Below are 20,758 nucleotides of genomic sequence, written 5' to 3' on the forward strand. Positions count from 1 at the left end.
CTAAAGACCTTCTCTCCTTCCCACAATCCCCACAGTGAAAACCAACCCTATCAATCAGATTCAACTAAAAGCCAATGTTGCACTCTGTCTGACTCAGTTCACTCCTCCATCTAACTGTGAACCACCTTCGCTGCCCAAGAATCACTCCCTGTTAACATTCCAGAATTTCTCAACCTCAGACCTTGCCCCACCATCATCCACAAAATCTCGCAACATGGAAGCTACCCTTACATCTGGAGACAGAACCACAATCCATTGCTTAAAAACTGATCCCAACATTATAATCCTACCTGTCAACAAAGGCTCCAATACTATGGTTTTGAACTGCAGGGATTACCTGGTGGGAGGACTCTGCCAGCTGTCAGATTCATCCACCTACCAACCCTGTTACAGTGACTTCATTCCAGAAATCAAACAGGATCTCTGGTCTCTCTTCAAATCCTTAGGTCCATCCCAGAAGCTCTCCCGAGTTTATCTCTCTCCTCACCCATGCCACTCCCCTCAGCCCTACCTTCTACATGCTTGCTTAAGTTCATAAACCCAACCACCAAGGATGCTCCATTGTGGCCAGTTACTATGCTCTCACTGAGAGAACCTCTGCTATCATGGGCCAACCTACCCTCTTATGTAAAAGACACCAACCATTTCCTCCACTGACTCTCCAAAGTTCCTGTTCCTTTACCACATAGCCCCCTGCCCTTCACTGTTGAGGCCACCTCCCTGTACACTAACACCCCTAATGCCCATGGCCTTGCTGCTATTGAATACTACCTCTCTCCATGCCTGAGTGACTACAAACTGACAACCTCCTTCCTGCTCACCATGACCAGCTATATTCTCACTCAAACTACTTCACCGTTAAATGCATCGTCTACAAACAAATCCAGGGTACAGAAATGGGCATCCACATGGGACCACCCTATGCAACATATCTGTGGACCATGTAGAGCAGAGGTAGTCAACCCAATCCTTGCTGCCCCCTAGTGGGCATTCCAGTGTTCACAGTGGCCTGTGGGCGATAGAGGTTTTAGAAACATTTTGATTAGGTTTCCATAAAATTATTACTTAAAGTATTTGGTAAGTAATTATTAGTACATGCTTTAATTTGCTGTAACTCTGGTTACAAATTTTATAAAGTAAAGTTACTTACATACCATACAGATCACCATTACTGTGGAATCATTGGGCAGTTAGGAAATTTGACTGCTAATAGAGATACAAAACTGGGCAGTAGATAAAATGGGTTGACTACCTCTAATCTATAGGATTCCTTCCTAACCTCCCAGAATCCCAAACTCCTCACATGGTTTACATTCATTGATGACACTCTATGCACATTCTCCAGAACCTCAAAAACTTCTGCCGCATTCTTCATCACCTGGTTCTCCTCAGCCCAATATTCTTGTGCTGTATTTTGCCATACAGATGACATGGTGTTTTCTGATTTGTGGAGATTATGTTTATTGTGTATTAAAATCTGATTATATGAGCAACATTTTTTCAGTGTGTGAAGTACCTAAATACCATTTAACATAACAGAACACTTTCCCATTCATTCTGTAATGTATGTGTTTTATTTTGGAATTTCGTCACCAAACTGTGTTTAGTGAAGTAATTATAAACAGTTTAATGCATTTTCATTATATCTTGTAGCATGAATGTTCTTTGAATTTCCATTTAGCATCCATGTTCTTTGAATTTGCATTTAATTGTTTTTCAGGAAGGAAATGAATGCTATAAGGATTATGCAATACATTCGAGCTGTCACTCTGTCAATGGGCATGTTTGTTACTCGACTGTCAACATTTTTCAGCATTATAATATTTGTTATGCTTGGAGAAAATGTAACTCCTGACAAGGTTAGTGATAATACTCAGTATGTCTCCAAAGGTTTGATAATTGGTCCACTCCTGTCATTTAACTATATCATTAAAAGTCTTTAAACATTTGTTATTTTTGCCAATGATAGAAGGGTTCTGATCAAAGACAGAAACTCAGCCATGTCAGACACAGCGAGTTGGAGAGGCTGGTAATTAGTCTACAACAAACAGTTTCATTCTTTAATCTTACAAAAAATTTATCTTAAATAGTACAAAAGAATAACAACTCTTTTTGTGTCTCTGAAAAAGATACTGTCGACCAAGTACTAGATGAAATTTAATGTGTAAAATAATTGGTCCTCACGTTGATAATAGATTGAAACACTTATTTGATGAAAGTTAATGTGTAAAGTAATTGGTTATCAAGTTGACAATAGATTGAAATGGTGGCAGCACTCTGATAAGCTAACTAAAAAAATCAGGTTTAATCCATTATGCACTCAAACATATTTTTCATTATGTTAAATTTCAGACAAAAATGCAAGCATATTTTGTACACTTTGATTGCTGTTTGTTGTCTCAAAAAATATTCTTTAGGAAAAATACATATAAAATAATTAACATACTTGTTATGCACACACATTCAGTAAAAATGTTACACAGAGTTTATAACTAAACATCTTGCACACACACACACACACACACACACACACACACACACACACACACACAGATATATATATATATATTCAAAGACCTTGGACATTATTATTTGATGCCAGTACTTTCATTCTTCACATTTATTTATGTAAAAATAATTTCTATGTTGACTCTGCATTTATTATTTCGATATAATCTGTGATCTGCAGTTCTGGTTCAAAGCATTTTTAAATAAGTTGTCTATGTAAAGCAAAGGAATATAAATCTCTGAAAGTTCAAACCTAGTTACAAAGTTGCTTGCAGCAGATGGTGACTTTACTGATGCAGTTTGCCTTGTCAGTTAAGTGACTAATGTCAATCAGGGTGACAGTTGAGAACTGCCTGTGTTCTGTGTGGTGATGATAAATGCACAGATCTCATGTCAAACCCACCCTCAGAGACTGGCGGGGGAATCAGGTGATAGAACCCACTGGGCAGTCTTGCCTCTCCTCTCCATCAGAACAGACCTTGGAAGGCCTGATGTACTGACCAGCTGCTGTGTCACCCTCAGCCAGTTGGCATCACTGGATGCAGATACAGAGGCTTCTTGTGGTCATACTGCTGTCTCAGATGTTATCAGTTTTTCTGATCAGAGCTGCTACTTCTCGTTCGAATAGCTCCTCAATTGGCCTCAAAAGTGCTGAGTATGTTAAACACTAATCTCCTCCTCCTACTACAAGGGCTGAGTGCACCCCGGTCTTGCCTTGGTGGGTGCAATTCAAAGCTTGTAACAATCGGGGCTTGCTAATGATTTGTAGTTCAGCAGTTCCAGCTATACTCTGTATATGTGTCATGTAAACGTTACACTATTTCTTCTTCCATGTTTGCTGGAACCTCATTGGATTTCGTTTCATTTGGAGCAGAAGCCAAACTGTATAGACTACAGTCAAGTACGATAATGAGGACATGGTTTATGCTATGCGTTATGCATATATCGACACAGTGATAATATGGGACAACAGCTTCACCACCACATTTAACTTGGACGGGACTGGTGAGCCACCTGGTCCAACTGACTTGCAGTGATGCAAACAATTATAGTAAACATGTAAAAAGAGATAGGCAGAGAACAATACAGCCTTGAATGTCATTTAATTTTTGAACAGAAGGAAATAATGGTAAAACTCAGGCAATACACTTGTTAGGTGACCTGATGGAAAACATAACATGCTCTCAATCTTAGCTAACATAATACTGTAATTAAAAACAAGGGTGATGAAAATTGCTAACTTCAACAAGAGTAATTTTTCTGCATGAGCTATGTGTGATGTAAAAGCACACTGCTGGGATTTCACCACATAGTTAAATATTGAAGCCACTGAAGATATTACAGTCAGTCATCTGGTAACCTTTGAACTCCTTCCATATTGAACTCTCAGGAATACTGTACGTTTCAGTACTTCTGTGTTCATCACAAAGCTTCATGCATTAGTTCCAGTACATTTGGCAGCTTAATGTTCTTTTATTTCTTGCACAAATCTCTTAGCTTGGCTCCAGATCAATTCTTTAGGATTCAGATTGCAGTGTTAGGGTGAGAACTGCAAAAATGGAGCACGTACGGTGTGCTCAACACCATGAAAATTATTTTTTTCCACATTTCTATGACACTTATCACTCTGCCTTGGGTGAGATCACATCTACCCTACAAAACAATGGCAATATTCAAACAAAGAGTATTTTGTTTTTCATTTTTTCTCCAAAAAGTTTAATTGTGTAATGTTTTCTTAACTTCAAAATCTTTAACAATCTTTTGTAAAATATAAATAATTAAGAATGTGTAATTGCAATGACAGCCAGAATTTTGCATGTGATATGCAATTAGAAACTAGAAGACATGCATTTTGCTTGAAACTATGATGGTTAAGTATGAGTTAATTAGCATATATCTGATATATTTCATGTTTAAAAGATTTAGATATTCAAACAGAACAAAAAACATAGTAGATCTCAATGAGATTCGTACCACCACCCACTGACCAATAGGGTTATCAATCTACGATGCTACTGATTATGCCACACATGGGATTTGTAAAGCCTCATATTTATTACATACTGTTTCCCAAAAAATGTCAAAGCTGATTTTTGTCTGTAATCTTGTGAAAAACATTAAGAACAACTTGTTTCTTCCCATTTACTGTGTTCCACACATGTTCCACTATGAAACAGGAAGCAGTGTCATCCATTTTTGCAGTATATATGGGCAGCTAAACAATCAGAGCACAAGTTCCACTTTCAGAGACTGTGACTGTACAGGATTCTTCAAGAAAAAATTACATTGCTACAATATGATTAAGGAAAACATTGATGGCTGTTAGTACATCCAAATGTCTTAAAGTTTCATTTACAGTGGCATAGTAATAAGATAACTAATACGTAGGTTGGACCTACTTCCAAGAGCAGAACAACACCAGTGTATGAGAGCTGTGGCTGCTGACCAATCATTGCATTTGTGTATGTTTACATCAGGTTTATTACTAAGACCTCTTCGGACAGAGTTTAGCTTTAAACAGAGTATAGTTGGTGATGCTGCTTGATGAGTTGGAGGAGTTTAGTTGTACATTTTATCTAAGGCAGGTGCCCTGACCAAAGTCGCCATGCTGCAGGAATGAAGCTGAGCTGGGAGCCTTTATACTCCATGCAATTGTGTTTGTTGTGACAGGCTCCTGTGTTATTCTGAACTATGCACTTTGTGTTACACTACATAGCTACAGCATCAGCCACTGATGACAGAATACTATATTGCCATATGCTGTGCTGCATTATTCAGACCTAGCTGCAGAATTCTGTAAGTGTCTGACCCACAAACACTTGTCTGATTGTTATGGGCTGCCTGAAGCTCTGTCTTCAACACTCCTCCTTTCCTTCAGTCCTCTGAATTCTACACTTCTGCTGAACCTGTGAACTATTAAAATCGCTATTTACCTTTTATGCACTGTGTGTTCTTCTTCCTTACACCACTATTTATACTTTACACACTGTCTGTCCTTTTACCTACACGTTCCATTACACACCATATGGTGACAGGTACAAGCAGAATGCTCCATAACTTTGGTTAAATTATGTGGTTGATCCATTCAGTTGGTAGGTAATAAACTGGGAAATATGGTGAGCAGATGGCTCTTTGCTGATGGTGTGCTGATGACTGTGTACTGATACCTTCTCCAGTACTACTGAATGTGGTGGAACAATATTGCCCACCTTGTGCTGCTAGTAGCTTGTTGAGAGAACTATGTGTGGCAGGATCAGTGGTAGCATTCATATAGATTAGGTACTGTGCTAGCAAGATTTCAAAAGTATTATTGGATAGATGCAACAGAAGACACATTGGGTTCAGAGTTGTAGACCTTGATATTGTAATTGGTAGCAGAAAAGTCTGTCCTGATATGTCACACAGTGATCCATTTGGCAGTATCACTCCATTCCATAATTTCAATCATGTGTTGCAAAGATGTGCTTGGGCACGTGTCCATTTCTCTCTACCAAGGAATAGTTCCATTTTGCATGTGCCCATGATAGTTTGGTCCACTGTGGAGGAGTATATCACAGTCTGCACTCTCTGGTATTGGCCCAGCTCATCTGCTGCTATGAGTGCATGGGGCTTCCTATCTGGCATAACTAACAGAATCTTGTTTGTTTTCAGATGTACAAATTTCCATAAAGTTTCACACTTCAGTTCATACAACTGTATCACACAGCATTCATATCTGCTGTTGGTGCTTGCTGCAGGTAACCGTGTTAGTACATGGAGCCAGATGTGGGCAGTGATAACCTCCACTGTTGCAAGGTGATTGTGCTATAACATTATATTTCCTTCTGGAAGCTCAGATAGTTCCAGCAGAGTTTGTACCTTGGTCTTTGCCTGGCATAGCCCTGCCAGAAACTTTCCCGGAGTTAGTTGCCACTGCACTGGATTGCACAAGGCTCTCTGTAGTTGCACTGATTCTGTTTGAGTGCTGTTGCCTATACTGTCAGCAATGGCATGCAAAAGTCATGCCACAACCATTCGTGTGTTAAAGGTCTAGTTTTGCCTGTGCAATACCCGAATCCTAATTCACCATTTCAGCTGTCCCTTAACACATCTGTTCAGATCCACAGTTAGCCATAATAAGAATATAATTCTGTTCATAACTCCCTGTTTCAGAGGTGTGAAGGAGGAGAGGAATAGGAGAGGGAGCTGGAGAAGGTGCATGTAAGAAGATGGGAGCAGGAGGAAATGGGCATTGTGAGAGGGGAGGAAGAAAAGGACAGAGGGAGATTGGGGGTGGGGGGGAAATATGTCAGATGGAAGGGGTAGAATGAGATGGAAAGAAATAAGGACAGTAAGAAATGAACAGAGAGAGAGAGAGAGAGAGAGAGAGAGAGAGAGAGAGGGAGAGAGAGGAGAAGAGGAATACAGAAAAGTGGAATGTACAGTGAGAGAAGAGGAGGAGATGTAACACAGGGGGAGGGAGGAGGAGTTGTACAGAGAGGATGAGAAGGAGATGGTCAGAGAGAGGGTTTGGAGGATGTAAACAGAGAGAGGGGGAGGGAAATATGGTCAGAGGGAAGGGCCAGAGGATATGGACAAGAGAGGGAGGAGGAAGAAATAGAGAAATAGAGAGAGTGTGGTGGAGGAGATGAAAAGATGAGATGGACAGAGAGACAGAGCAGGAAGAGGTGGAGATGTGTGCAATATATGTTTTGTAGGATGTCTACAGGCTAAGAAAGTAATGAAAATGTAATGAAAATGGATTGGTGGTCATGAAAGTAATGAAAAAGTAATGAAGCTGAGTGGGCAGCCATGAATTTTGTTTTGTATGTCAGTGAGGTGCAGGTTAGAGCCACCACCAAAATTGTTGTATCCAGCTGTTTATTTAATAAAAATTATATGTAAAGACTCATCAGAAGTCTTAAGACTTTGTTATATATAGGGGGCATAATTGCCCATCTGTGCAAGCCATGTTAGCAAAGCTGTTTTAGTGCAGTTTGCAATCTTGAAAGGCAAGTGTGGATGAAGAAATTTGTTGGTGTGGCTTTGTTGAGGTATATATGTTGTATACACCTAATGGAAATGATGTAAAATTGTAGCTCTGCCCTTGATGGTGCTGCCATCTTATGTGTTGCTCAGGGATTATCAGTTAGAACAGCTGTTTCCTTAATTCTATCAACTCCCACTTCTGTTTAAATCTCTTTAATCCCTATATTTTTTGGAAAGACATTTCCTTAAAGATTTTTAATAGTTGATATAAAACTATTGTAATTTTAAATTCATTTTAAAGGTGTTAAGGATGATCAGAGTAAAATAAATTTATCACTAGCCAAACATTTCCCACACCATATTAGTGCCATTCGTGGACTATAACTTTGCATCTGTCAAGCATTTTGTGCAAATGTGACTGAGGTTAGCACCAGTGGTGTTTCATGCATACAAACACGTGAAAGAGGAAAGAGACATTCAGCATTGGTTCATTCATTAGTTTCAAGGCAATGAAATAAGTTGTCTTATGCTGTAGTAAAAACAATGCCAGCTCAGTCACAAGTTTACTCTAAACAGGATTTGAATGGCAGTAACAAATTACCAGCACTTGCTCCTGCTAGAACTTCAGTTGAAGAAAGTTTCAAAACAAAGTCATTGAAGTATTTTTAGTTACTGGTGAGAACGTAATATCTGAAATTATATGGGCTATGAATAAAGTTATATTTTATTCTTCAGTAAGAAGTTCTGGAAACACAACAGACTTATTCAAAATTATGTTTCCTAACAGCATGATTGCCAGAAAATTTGCTTACTTAAGGATAAGTTGTCATATAGAATTACTTATAGACTTTGCCTTCATTCCCAGAATCTCATAGCTAACAAAGTTAGGAAAGTTGAATTGTTTTGTATGTAATGTGATGAGAGTTTAATAAAAGTTGTCCAAAAGGTACAGATGGATTTGGTGCTTCATTTCTGGGATCAACAGAACCAGCCAGAATCTACAAGATATTTAATGTATATCTTTTTGAATTCTGCTACATCTTCTGATTTACAGTCAAGTATCGGAATGGTATGAATTTGCCGCCTAAGAATATAATTGAAATTTCAGTGGATGCACCAAATGCGAACTTGAAGATGTTGCATGATTTACAAGCGTTTCTTATCAATGAAGAAGATAATCAGCCACAAATGCTTAGTTATGGCATTTGCTTACTTTGTTCAAGTAGTGAATGGTTGGAATGTTCGTGAGTTTCTTTGGGTGATACGGTACTTTATGAAGGATTTTCCTTCACGGAGGGCAACTGTCTCAAATATCACTGGGCTTTTCATGTTTCCTTTCAGATTTTGTTCTTTAAGATTGGTTGGAAATATTGAAGTCATGAAGAGAGTACTAGAACTTATTTCATGTTTGAAGAAAGATGTTGCTGAAGTACAAAAAAGACAACCTGAAAGTAGAAACTTTGAAAAAATTAAACATCACTTAGAAGGTCTAAACCAGAGGCCCAGATGACTCTGCGACACTATCAGATGCAAATTTCTCGACCTCTGCTATTGGATGCAGAATTGTAGGTTTCCCCTTAATAGGTCAGGTGTGCACTACATGCAGGAAGTGGCTACTAGGGTAGTGGAGCACATGTGGCATGCACATGAGGTTTTTTAAGTTATACAACCCCTCCCATGGGATCAAAGTTGATTTGCCTGTTAAATCATCCACAGTGGCCTCAGAGAATCTTGGTCCTCATAGATCAGAGATAGAAAAGATTAATATGATTTTAGTAAAGGTCCCAGAATTAGTTTTGCTTAATGAAGATTATAATGCACGGATAGTATTGGGAACAGAAAGCTGGTTGAAACCAGACGTCAATGACAAAGAAATCCTAAGTTCAGATTGGAATATTTATCATAAGGATAGGTTAGTCACCAATGGTGGTGGCGTGTTTATCCCAGTAAAAAATTCCATAAATTCTGGCAAGGTTATTGTGGATTCCGAATGTGAATTAACCTGTGTGAAACTGAGTATCAAAGAATCGTCAAAAATGGTGATTGGATGCTTTTATAGACCACCTGGGTCACGATCTGTAATTGTAGAGTGCTTCAGACAGAGCTTGCAGAATATCACTAGTAATTTTCCTGATCATGCCGTTGTAAAAGGGGGTGACTTCAACTTGCCAGGTATAGATTGGGAGTGTTATGCCATTAAAACTGGTGCCAGAGACAGGGATTTGTGTGGCATTGTTTTGGATGTCTTGTCCGAAAATTACCTTGAGCGAATAGTTAGAGAACCAACTTCTGAGCATAATGTCTTAGACTTCCTGGCAACAAGCAGACCTGAACTTATCGAATCAGTTATCATAGAGGAAGTTATCAGTGATCATGAGGCTGTGACAGCATCTATGATGAGGGGTCCTACAAGGAGTGTTAAGAAAGGTAGGAAGATATATTTGCTCAGCAAGGGTGACAGGATACAAATTTCGGAATATCTCAGTAGTCAGCATCAAATATTTGATGATGATGACAAAGATGTGGAGAACAAATGGAAAAACTTCAAAGGCATATACCCTAGACAAGTATGTTCCGAGTAAGATTTAAAGCGATGGGAAAGATCTGACATGGTTTAATAGCGGTGTTAGAAAAGCACTACATAAACAAAGAGCAGTTCATCTCAGATTCAAGAGAAGTAAAAACATAGCTGACAAACAAAAGCTGAACAAAGTGAAAAAGAGCATAAGGAGAGCAATGAGAGAAGCGTTCAATGATTTTGGAAATAAGACGTTGTCAACTGACCTGACTAAAAACTCGTAAGAGATTTTGGTCATATATAAAATCAGTAAGTGGGTGAAAATGGACTATTCATTCTCTCAGCAACCACACCAGCACTGAAATGGAAGATAACAGAGAGAAGGATGAAATACTGAATTCGGTCCTCCAAAGTTTTTTCACCACGGAAGATCGTAACACTGTCCATCCTTTGTCATCGTATGAATGTCAAAATGGCAGATATTGAGATAACTGATCACAGAATTGAAAAGTAGCTATGTTGGTGGTTTGAAAAGTTCTTGGAATCATCACAAGAGGTCAGTGCTAGCACAACAAGTTGTTCATGTGATATTCATTGGACTGTTGACTGCAAATATGTGCCACATCAGTGCTCTTGGAAGAGAGCTGTGGTGGTGACGTGGCTCTGTTGTTGTTCCCATATAATGATTTGCAAAGATGGAAAAAATCGAGAGTCAAGCAGTGATTAAATACACAGTAAAGAAAGGTATGACAGCAAAGGACATTCATGCCAATTTCCAGAATACATTGGGCAACTCTGCTCCTTCATACTCAACTGTTTCCAAGTGGACAAATGAATTTAAATTTGTTCGGGAGTGCTTAGAGATGATCCATGCAGTGGTCAGCCAAGATATGCCACTACAGTGGTCAGCCAAGATATGTCACTACTCCAGAAATCATTGCAAAAGTGCACAAAGTAGTCATGATGGGTCACCAATTGAAAGTGCATGAAATTGCTCATGCATGCCAGATGTCATCTGGTAGGGTATATCGCATTTTAACTGAAGAATTAGAAATGAAAAGTACATCTGGATCAAAAGCAAGTGCCGGTGCCACAGCAAAATTACATGAACTAAGGTATGAACTGGTACCACATCCACCTTATTCACCTGATATGGCTCCTTCAGACTTCTGTCTCTTCCCAAAACTGAAATTTTTTCTTGGTGGATGAAGATTCACTTCAAACGAAGAATTGATAGCTGGAGTTGACAATTATTTTGCAGGCCTGGAGGAAACTCATTTTCGAGATGGGATCAAGGCACTGGAACATTGTTGGACCAAGTGCATTAATCTACAAGGAGACTACATTGAAAAATAAAAAAGTTTCAGTGATGTAAGTACTTTTTTTCTATTCCATTCCGTGAACTTTTCAAACCACCCTCGAACAATCGCTAAGTAGTGGAAAGGCTTTAGGACTAGGTGAGATACCTATAAGATACTATGAAGATTGTGCAAAAGAACTTGCTCCCCTTCTAGCAGTAATTTATTGTAAATCACTTGAGCAAAGAAAGGTACCAAACAACTGGAGAAAAGCACTTGTCATTCCTGTTTTTAAGAAAGGCCATAAGACACACAATTATGGACCTGTATTGTTGACGTTCAGTCTGTTGTAGAATTATGGATCATGTTTTATGCTCAAGAATTATGATGTTTTTAGAAAATGAACATCTGCTCTGTAAAAATCAATAAGGATTTCGCAAACAGAGATCCTGTAAAACTATCGATTTTGTTCTGTTAAGAGTGACATGTTGAGTTCTGTCTCCAAGAAAGTCTTGAATCCAATCACAAGTCTGTTTCAATACACCATAAGCTTGTATCTTTTCATTAAATCGCAATGTGGGACAGTGTCAAATGCCTTACTGAAATCAAGGAAAGTGGCAACAACCTGTGTGCCATTGTCCACTGTGCTGTGGACCTCATGGAGGAACACAGCAAGTTGCTGTTTACAATATATATAAATATCTAGTAGAAAGTGTCGGATGCTCTTTAAGGCTAATTGCAGATGATTCAGTTGTCTATGCTAAAGTGGCAAAGCCAGAAGATAGTAAGAATTTGCAGAACAATCTGCAGGGAATTGCAGAATGATGCAAGCTCTGGGAGTTGACCCTGAATGTAAATAAATTTAACATATTGCGCACACATAGGAAAAGAAATCCACTACTGTACAGCTACACTATTGATGACAAACAGCTGGAGACAGCATCTGCCATAAAATATCTAGGCATAACTATCCAGAGTGACCTTAAGTGGAATTACCACATAAAACAGATAGTGGAAAAAGCAGATACCAGACTCAGATTCACCGGAAGAATCTTAAAGAAATGTAACTCATCCATGAAAGAAGGTACTTATAAGGTTCTTGTTTGCCCTATTCTTGAGTATTGCTCATCTATCTGGGATCCCTATCAGGTAGGACTGATAGAGGAAATAGAGAAGATCCAGTGAAAAGATATGCATTTCATCATGGGATTATTTAACTGCTGAGAGAGCATTACAAAGGTGCTAAACACTGGCAGACATTACAAGAGAAGTTATGTGCTTAATGGAGAGATTTAATACTGAAATTTCAGGACAGCATTTTTCAGGTGGAGTCAGACAATATATTGCTTCCCCCCACATACATCTCACTTATTGACCACGAGAAGAAAATTCAAGAACTTAGAGCCAATATAGAGGCTTACCAACAATCATTCTTCCCACACGCTATTCGGGAGTGGAACAGGATTGGAGGGATCAGATAGTAGTGCCGAAAGTGCCCTCTGGCACACACCATTAGGTGGCTTGTGGAGTATGATGTAGATTTAGATGTGAAGGAGATGTGCAAAATATATGACTTGAATACATATGTGGGCAAAGAGTGTTAGAGTAGTATTGGACTGCTTTATCAAACTCTCTTTGCATGCCAGGAAATACATCAGTCTCTGAAATGTAGGTTACCCTTCACAAGAGATGCATAGGGAGAGTAGTATGGAGCTGCTTTATTAACATGTTTTGCAAGGGCTACACATGTGGATGGGCACAGCTAGGGGAGATTGAGATGGATAGAGGAGGGAATGACAGAGAGAGGCTGGAGGAAGATTTGGATATTGAGAGAGGGAGAAGGAGGGGCTGGACAGAGTGATGGAGAAAGGAGGGGAGTGAAAGAGAGAAGTGGGTCGGAGATGGATAGGGAGAGAGTGGAGGAGGAGGTGAGCTAAGAGAGAGTGGAGAAGAAAAAGGTGGACTTGGGGGGGGGGGGGGGAGGAGAGGGACAAATTGAGAGGGGAGAAGGGGACAGACAGAGAGAGGGGGAGCAGGAGATGTCCAGAGAGAGAGGGAGGGGGGGAGGAAATGTTCAGAGAGAGGGGCAGGAGGAGAGGACAGAAGGAAGAGGAAGGAGAGAGAGGTGGAGAAGACAGGTGGGAAGGTGTATGGAATTGTGGACAGATGGAAAAGGTGGAGGGGAAGGAGGAGACAAAGAGATACAGGGGTAGGAGGATACTGATAGAGGAAGGGAGGAGGAAGATAAGATCAGAGAGAGTGGGTGGATGACATAGACAAAGAGAGGGAGGAGCAGATGAAGAGAGAGAGAGAGACTGGTGAGGAGGTGCTAAACAGATGGAGGTGGGAGGATGAGGCGGACAGGGAGATGGAGAGAAGAAGAGGCGGACTCAGAGTGGAACAGGAGGAGTTGTGCGCAATACATGTGTTGAATACATACATGCGCAAAGCCCCAGGGAAAAGGCTTGTTGTGTGTAAAGAGCACATGCCTTGGTATGTTTCAATCACTACAAAGACTTAGTGCATACTAAAGTACTGTATTCTCATGTACTTTTGAATTGTGTGCTACCACTTGGTAAAATAATACCATATCCCACTTATCAATATGACTTCTGACACAGTGACTCAATATGTCCCATACTGTCCTGTGAATTCGTTCTGTTATGCCACTTGCTTGCAGGTGTAACATGCCTATTCTTAATTTATGAATTCATAACAAATGACAAAGTTACTTCATCTGCTACTAAACTCGTCTTTTGTATTAGCATTCAGAATAATAAGATTTAATAATATTCAGCAAACCTCACCAGAACAGTGGTCTGATCTCTAAAGTACTTCTTAATACCTGAATCTCACAAAAGAGAAAATGTTGAAATGTTTATTGAAAATAACTATCCTGAATGGTTTTTTAGAAATGGTTTCCATATCTAATTTTTTCTCTTCTTCAGATTACTCAGTGTTCCTCCTTGGTGCAGCATGTCTTGAGGTATATTTCCAGCTGTAAGAAGAAAGGCTTGTTTGTTTATGTGTATTAATATTATAAATGAAATGTTGCAAGTCTTTGTGCAGTTAGTTTCCCCACCTTTAATAACTCATTTGAAAAATCACAATATAAATTAACTTGAAATGACACAAATCTATCGAATAAATATGTATGCCGCAAAACCAAAACAGCTTACTCCACACTCACAACTACTCAATCCCACCAAAACCAAAATGAACAAAGATACTCCTAACTGTACAAACATAGTGTTTAATAATAAGATCAATACAACAAACAAAAACAATCTCATGTGCGGTTAATAATTTTGACTTGGTTACTATAATTAACATTATGATTGCTGTAATGTTATTATAGAAGTTGTAAATAATAATTTATGTTACTGTTCTTTTTTTTTCATTCTCCAAGATTATAAATTGTGATTGACAATTTTTTTTTGCATTACTAACTTCATCAAAATTGACTCTTCTCTATACATATTTTTACATTCATACATAAATAAATAATACTTTAATGTCTGTTTGGATGTAAATTAAAATAAAAATTAATATTATCTGTCAAAAATTACTGGATCGTGTTCTGAATTTATTGTAGGTATCATGTTGTATACTAGAAAATAAAAGCATAACACCAACCCAGTTCCATTATAACTTCGAATATGAAGTTAGTACCTGGTCTGTATTCATGGTGTCTGGTGTACTGAACTTTAAGAACCAATTGTTAACCATGGTGTGCATCACTGTTTTGAAATAGTTACCATTTAAAGAAGCACAAAAAGTTACATGTTACCATGAACACACAATGATTCCCTGTTAGTGAGTGCCCAAAAGAACCTAAGATGTCCAGCCCAGTCATCTCAAACAGATTGCTGATCTCCAATAATGTCTGCAGTGAAATGCACTGATGATGACTTAATTCATCTCATTGTGTGCATTGTACACAGTTCTTTACATACTGTTTTGCATCCTGTTTATGCTTCTGCTTATGTTTGGCTGTGGGTCACACTGTTGTTCTATGACTTACATTTACTACTAATTTGTGATCATTTGCCTGTTTTAACACTTCAGTATTATGAATAGGGTACATTGCTACTCACTATATAGATGAAACATTGAGTCACAAACAGGAACAATGAAAAGACTGCTGTATATTTAAGCTTTCAATGTAGAGAGCACACACATGTTTACGTAAGCACAACTCACACACACATGACCACTGTCTCTGGCCACTGCAACCAGTCAGCAGACAGCAACTGCACCTAATGGGAGCAGTGATCTTACACAGATAGGGTAAAGAGGAGGCATGGGGCAGAGAGGGAGAGGGATAGCAGGGTAGGTGTGGGAGAGGTGTAGTGGTGTTTGGGGAGGCATGTGGAGATGTGGTGGGGACAGGGTAGGTCTGCTAGGTGCAGTTGGGAGGTTTGGAAGGGTAGGGCTGCTAGGTACAGTTGGGAGGTTTGGACGGGGCAGGGGCGAGGGGGGGGGGGGGGGGGAGGCACAGTGGAAAAAGAGAGAAGTGGTGGAGGGGAAAACAGACTAGTGAGTGCATTGGTGGAATAGAAAGCCGTGTAGTACTGGAGTGGGAGCAGGGAAGGGAATAGATGGGTGAAGACACGAACTAATGTGGGTTGAGGAAAAGACAGATGGGCTTGTTAGCAGTCATACCCACGTAGAAAGCAGCGTAGTGGTTGCAGCATAGTTTGTATATCATATGGCTGGTTTCAAAGTTACCCCTTCCTCTGATGAGGTAGGGCATGCCTGTGACCAGACTGAAGAAGATGGTGATGGGGTGGATGTATGATGAGACAGTCTTGCATCTAGGTCTATTGCAAGGATATAAACCATGAGGCAGTGGATTGAGAGCAAGTGTGGAATAGACATGGACTGCAATATTGTGTAGGTTTGGATGCTGCAACCTCTTTGCTTCTTTCTACGTGGGTATGCCAACTAACAACCTGTTGTCCACATGAATGGCCACTGACAAACTGTGAACAAGAGACTGCTGGACCATCCAGTTGCTGAACATTCTGCCAAAAACAATGCACTTCACTTCAGTAACTGCTTCACAGTCTGCACCATCTGGAACCTTACTATCAACACCAGTTTTTCTGAAATGTGCAGGTGGGAACTTTCCCTGCAGTGTATCTTACATTCCCGTAACCTCCCTGGCCTCAAATTTTGCTAGTATCTGTCCTCCACCTATCTACCTCTTTGCCTTCTTCCACTCCAGCACTGCGCAGCCTTCTATTTGATGAACACATCTGTTGTTGTTGTTGTTGTTGTTGTTGTGGTCTTCAGTCCTGAGACTGGTTTGATGCAGCTCTCCATGCTACTCTATCCTGTGCCAGCTTCTTCATCTCCCAGTACTTACTGCAATCTATATCCTTCTGAATCTGCTTAGTGTATTCATCTCTTGGTCTCCCTCTATGATTTTTACCCTCCACGCTGCCCTTCAATGCTAAATTTGTGATCCCTTGATGCCTCAGAACATGTCCTATCAATCGGTCCCTTCTTCTTGTCAAGTTGTGCCACAAACTCCTCTTCTCCCCAATTCTATTCAATACCTCCTCATTAGTTATGTGATCTACCCATCTAATCTTCTGCATTCTTCTGTAGCACCACATTTCGAAAGCTTCTATTCTCTTCTTCTCCAAACTATTTATCGTCCATGTTTCACTTCCGTACCTGGCTACACTCCATACAAATACTTTCAGAAATGATTTCCTGACACTTGAATCTATACTCAATGTTAACAAATTTCTCTTCTTCAGAAATGCTTTCCTTGCCATTGCCAGTCTACATTTTATATCCTCTCTACTTCGACCATCATCAGTTATTTTGCTCCCCAAATAGCAAAACTCCCTTACTACTTTAAGTGTCTCATTTCCTAATCTAATTCCCTCACCATCACCTGACTTAATTGACTACATTCCATTATCCTCATTTTGCTTTTGTTGATGTTCAGCTTATATCCTCCTTTAAAAACACTGTCCATTCTGTTCAACTGCTCTTCCAAGTCCTTTGCTGTCTCTGACAGAATTACAATGTCATCGGTGAACCTCAAAGTTTTTATTTCTACTCCATGGATTTTAATACCTACTCTGAATTTTACTTTTGTTTCCTTTACTGCTTGCTCAATATACAGATTGAATAACATCGGGGAGAGGCTACAACCCTGTCTCACTCCATTCCCAACCACTGCTTCCCTTTCATGCCCTTCAACTCTTATAACTGCCATCTGGTTTCTGTACAAATTGTAAATAGACTTTCGCTCCCTGTATTTTACCCCTCCCACCTTCAGAATTTGAAAGAGAGTATTCCAGTCATCATTGTGAAAAGCTGTCTCCAAGTCTACAAATGCTAGAAATGTAGGTTTGCCTTTCCTTAATCTTTCTTCTAAGATAAGTTGAAAGATCAGTATTGCCTCATGTGTTCCAATATTTCTGTGGAATCCACACTGATCTTCCCCGAGGTCGGTGTTACTCTTTTGCAGCTGTGACTTATTAAACTGATTGTTCGGTAATTTTCACATCTGTCAACACCTGCTTTCTTTGGGATTGGAATTATTATAGTCTTCTTGAAGTCTGAGGGTATTTCGCCTGCCTCATACATCTTGCGCACCAGATGGTAGAATTTTGTCAGGACTGGCTCTCCCAAGGCCATCAGTAGTTCTAATGGAATGTTGTCTACTCCCGGAGCCTTGTTTCGACTCAGGTCTTTCACTGCTCTGTCAAACTCTTCACACAGTATCATGTCTCCCATTTTATCTTCATCTACATCCTCTTCCATTTCCATAATATTGTCCTCAAGTACATCGCCCTTGTATAGACCCTCTATATACTCCTTCCATCTTACTGCTTTCCCTTCTTTGCTTAGAACTGGGTTTCCATCTGAGCTCTTGATATTCATACAAGTGGCTCTCTTTTCTCCAAAGGTCTCTTTAATTTTCCTGTAGGCTGTATCTATCTTACCCCTAGTGAGATAAGCCTCTAGATCCTTACATTTGTCCTATAGCCATCCCTGCTTAGCCATTTTGCACTTCCTGTTGATCTCATTTTTGAGACGTTTGTATTTCTTTTTGCCTGCTTCATTGACTGCATTTTTATATTTTCTCCTTTCATCAATTAAATTCAATATTTCTGTTGTTACCCAAGGATTTCTACTAGCGCTCATCTTTTTACCTACTTTATCCTGTGCTGCCTTCACTACTTCATCCCTCAGAGCTACCCATTCTTCTTCTACTGTATTTCTTTCCCCCATCCCTGTCCATCGTTCCCTTATGTTCTCCCTGAAACTCTGTACAACCTCTGGTTTAGTCAGTTTATCCAGGTCCCATCTCCTTAAATTCCCACCTTTTTGCAGTTTCTTCAGTTTTAATCTACAGTTCATAACCAATAGATTGTGGTCAGAGTCCACATCTGCCCCTGGAAATGTCTTACAATTTAAAACCTGGTTCCTAAATCTTTGTGTTACCATTATATAATCTATCTGATACCTTCTAGTGTCTCCAGGATTCTTCCATGTATACAACCTTCTTTTATGATTCTTGAACCAAGTGTTAGCTATGATTAAGTTATGCTCTGTGCAAAATTCTACCAGACGGTTTCCCCTTCATTTCTTACCCCCAATCCATATTCATCTACTATGTTTCCTTCTCTCCCTTTTCCTACTATCGAATTCCAGTCACCCATGACTATTAAATTTTCGTCTCCCTTCACTACCTGAATAATTTCTTTTATCTCATCATACAGTTCTTCATCATCTGCAGAGCTAGTTGGCATATAAACTTGTACTACTGTAGTAGGCTTCAGCTTCATGTCTATCTTGGCCACAATAATGTGTTCACTATGCTGTTTGTAGTAGCTTACCCGCACTCCTATTTTTTTTTTTATTCATTATTAAACCTACTCTTGCATTACCCCTATTTGATTTTGTATTTACAACCCTGTATTCACCTGACCAAAAGTCTTGTTCCTCCTGCCACCGAACTTCACTAATTCCCACTATATCACATTTAATTATCTGCCTCATTAATTGCTATAACAACACAAAAATCACATATTTTGGGAAGAGAGACATTCTATATCGTGTATACATATTAAATAACACTAAGAAATAATCTACTATTTTGTGATAACCCAAACTAAAAGCTCTATGAAGCTTTGTTTCTTTGTACTGATAACCATTTACTTCAGCTAACAATTATCTTTCTGACTGAGTGTCATAATTACAAATTATTATTTTTACCCTTTGCAATTTTGTGTTGCGTTAGTTCATTAGCTCATTTAGATGCATTTAATTACAGATTATAATTGTTTTCTTTATTTTTTAGGTTTTTGTTGTCTCTGCTTATTATATTATTATGAAACAGGCAATGAGTGATTCATTTCCAAGAGCTATTACAGCACTAGCTGAAGGTCTCATTTCTGGCAAGCGCATTGAGGTAATATGCTGGACATCTATAAAAAGAATTAAAAGTCTGAGCACCATTACGTATTTGTAAGATAGCTGACCATATTTACGTATCTCCACAGAACTTTCTCAACAACGGTGAAATAAAGCCAGTGAACCTAGGTAATATTCATAAGAGAAGTGTTGTTGTTCATTCGAAAACTGAAAAGGGATATGCAGAGAAAGAAATTCCTTGTATAAAATTAATAGATGTCACAGCCAAATGGGAAAGCAGTGCTGAAGATACTTTAAAGAATGTGACTCTCAAAGTTGTTCCAGGGAAGCTGTTTGCCATTATAGGGCCAGTAGGTTCAGGAAAGGTTTGTATAAAAGATACTCTTTCTCATATGTTTCTCTGTATTGAGGAAAGTGTGAACTACATTGTGTTGTTTAATGTAGTATTTTGATGTAATAAAATATTTTGTTTTCTCAGCCATACTTTTTCATATTTAAAGTATTATAATTGAACTTGAGCTTGAAATTTCTGTACCTATCAAGAGATTGGAAGTGAGTATTTCAGAACTTAGATCATAAAATTATAACAATGGAAACTTTTCATCATGTGTAAGCAATAGTGATTGCCATGTTATCAGCCTGTCCGGGACTAATTTTTAAAAACTCTCTGCACTGTTATAAAATGGGAATATAATGTGTAGTGATGATTAATAAGTCATAGAGGATTCTTTTTCCCCCACTTTATACTTCTTTTAGATGAACATGCATTATCTTATCTCACATTGCACCCTCTTTCCTACTGTTATGACTCTCCTCTCATCCCTATTAAGATAAGCAGGCCTAAGAATAATATTACATTATGTTCTTATCAGCCCCAGAAATTTATACAAGCTCTTATAAATCAAAAGATTCAATACATTCCTGTAAACAGTAGATTAATGCTTGTAAGTTAAGTGAGGCTTTATTAAGTACAGGCCACTAATCCATCAATGGTTTTAGTATTATGTTATACTGTACAACATCAACCCTTATTTTTTAGATGGAAATTCAAATTTTGACA

The 20,758-nt window shown here is 39.0% G+C and overlaps 1 protein-coding gene across 3 annotated transcripts in view; it reads left to right on the forward strand.

Annotated features, from left to right (window-relative positions):
* The window catches only part of LOC124775037 (probable multidrug resistance-associated protein lethal(2)03659), a 462,866-nt gene that overhangs the window by 170,098 nt on the left and 272,010 nt on the right, over nucleotides 1–20,758 (forward strand). For all 3 annotated transcript variants that reach the window (XM_047249814.1, XM_047249815.1, XM_047249813.1), the window contains exons 8-10: nucleotides 1,721–1,859; nucleotides 19,625–19,735; nucleotides 19,827–20,063. In XM_047249814.1, coding sequence (XP_047105770.1) covers nucleotides 1,721–1,859; nucleotides 19,625–19,735; nucleotides 19,827–20,063 — 487 coding nt within the window. The remainder of the gene's footprint in view (nucleotides 1–1,720; nucleotides 1,860–19,624; nucleotides 19,736–19,826; nucleotides 20,064–20,758) is intronic.

This window comes from Schistocerca piceifrons, chromosome 2, assembly GCF_021461385.2.
Source record: "Schistocerca piceifrons isolate TAMUIC-IGC-003096 chromosome 2, iqSchPice1.1, whole genome shotgun sequence".
Classification (NCBI taxonomy): domain Eukaryota; kingdom Metazoa; phylum Arthropoda; class Insecta; order Orthoptera; family Acrididae; genus Schistocerca; species Schistocerca piceifrons.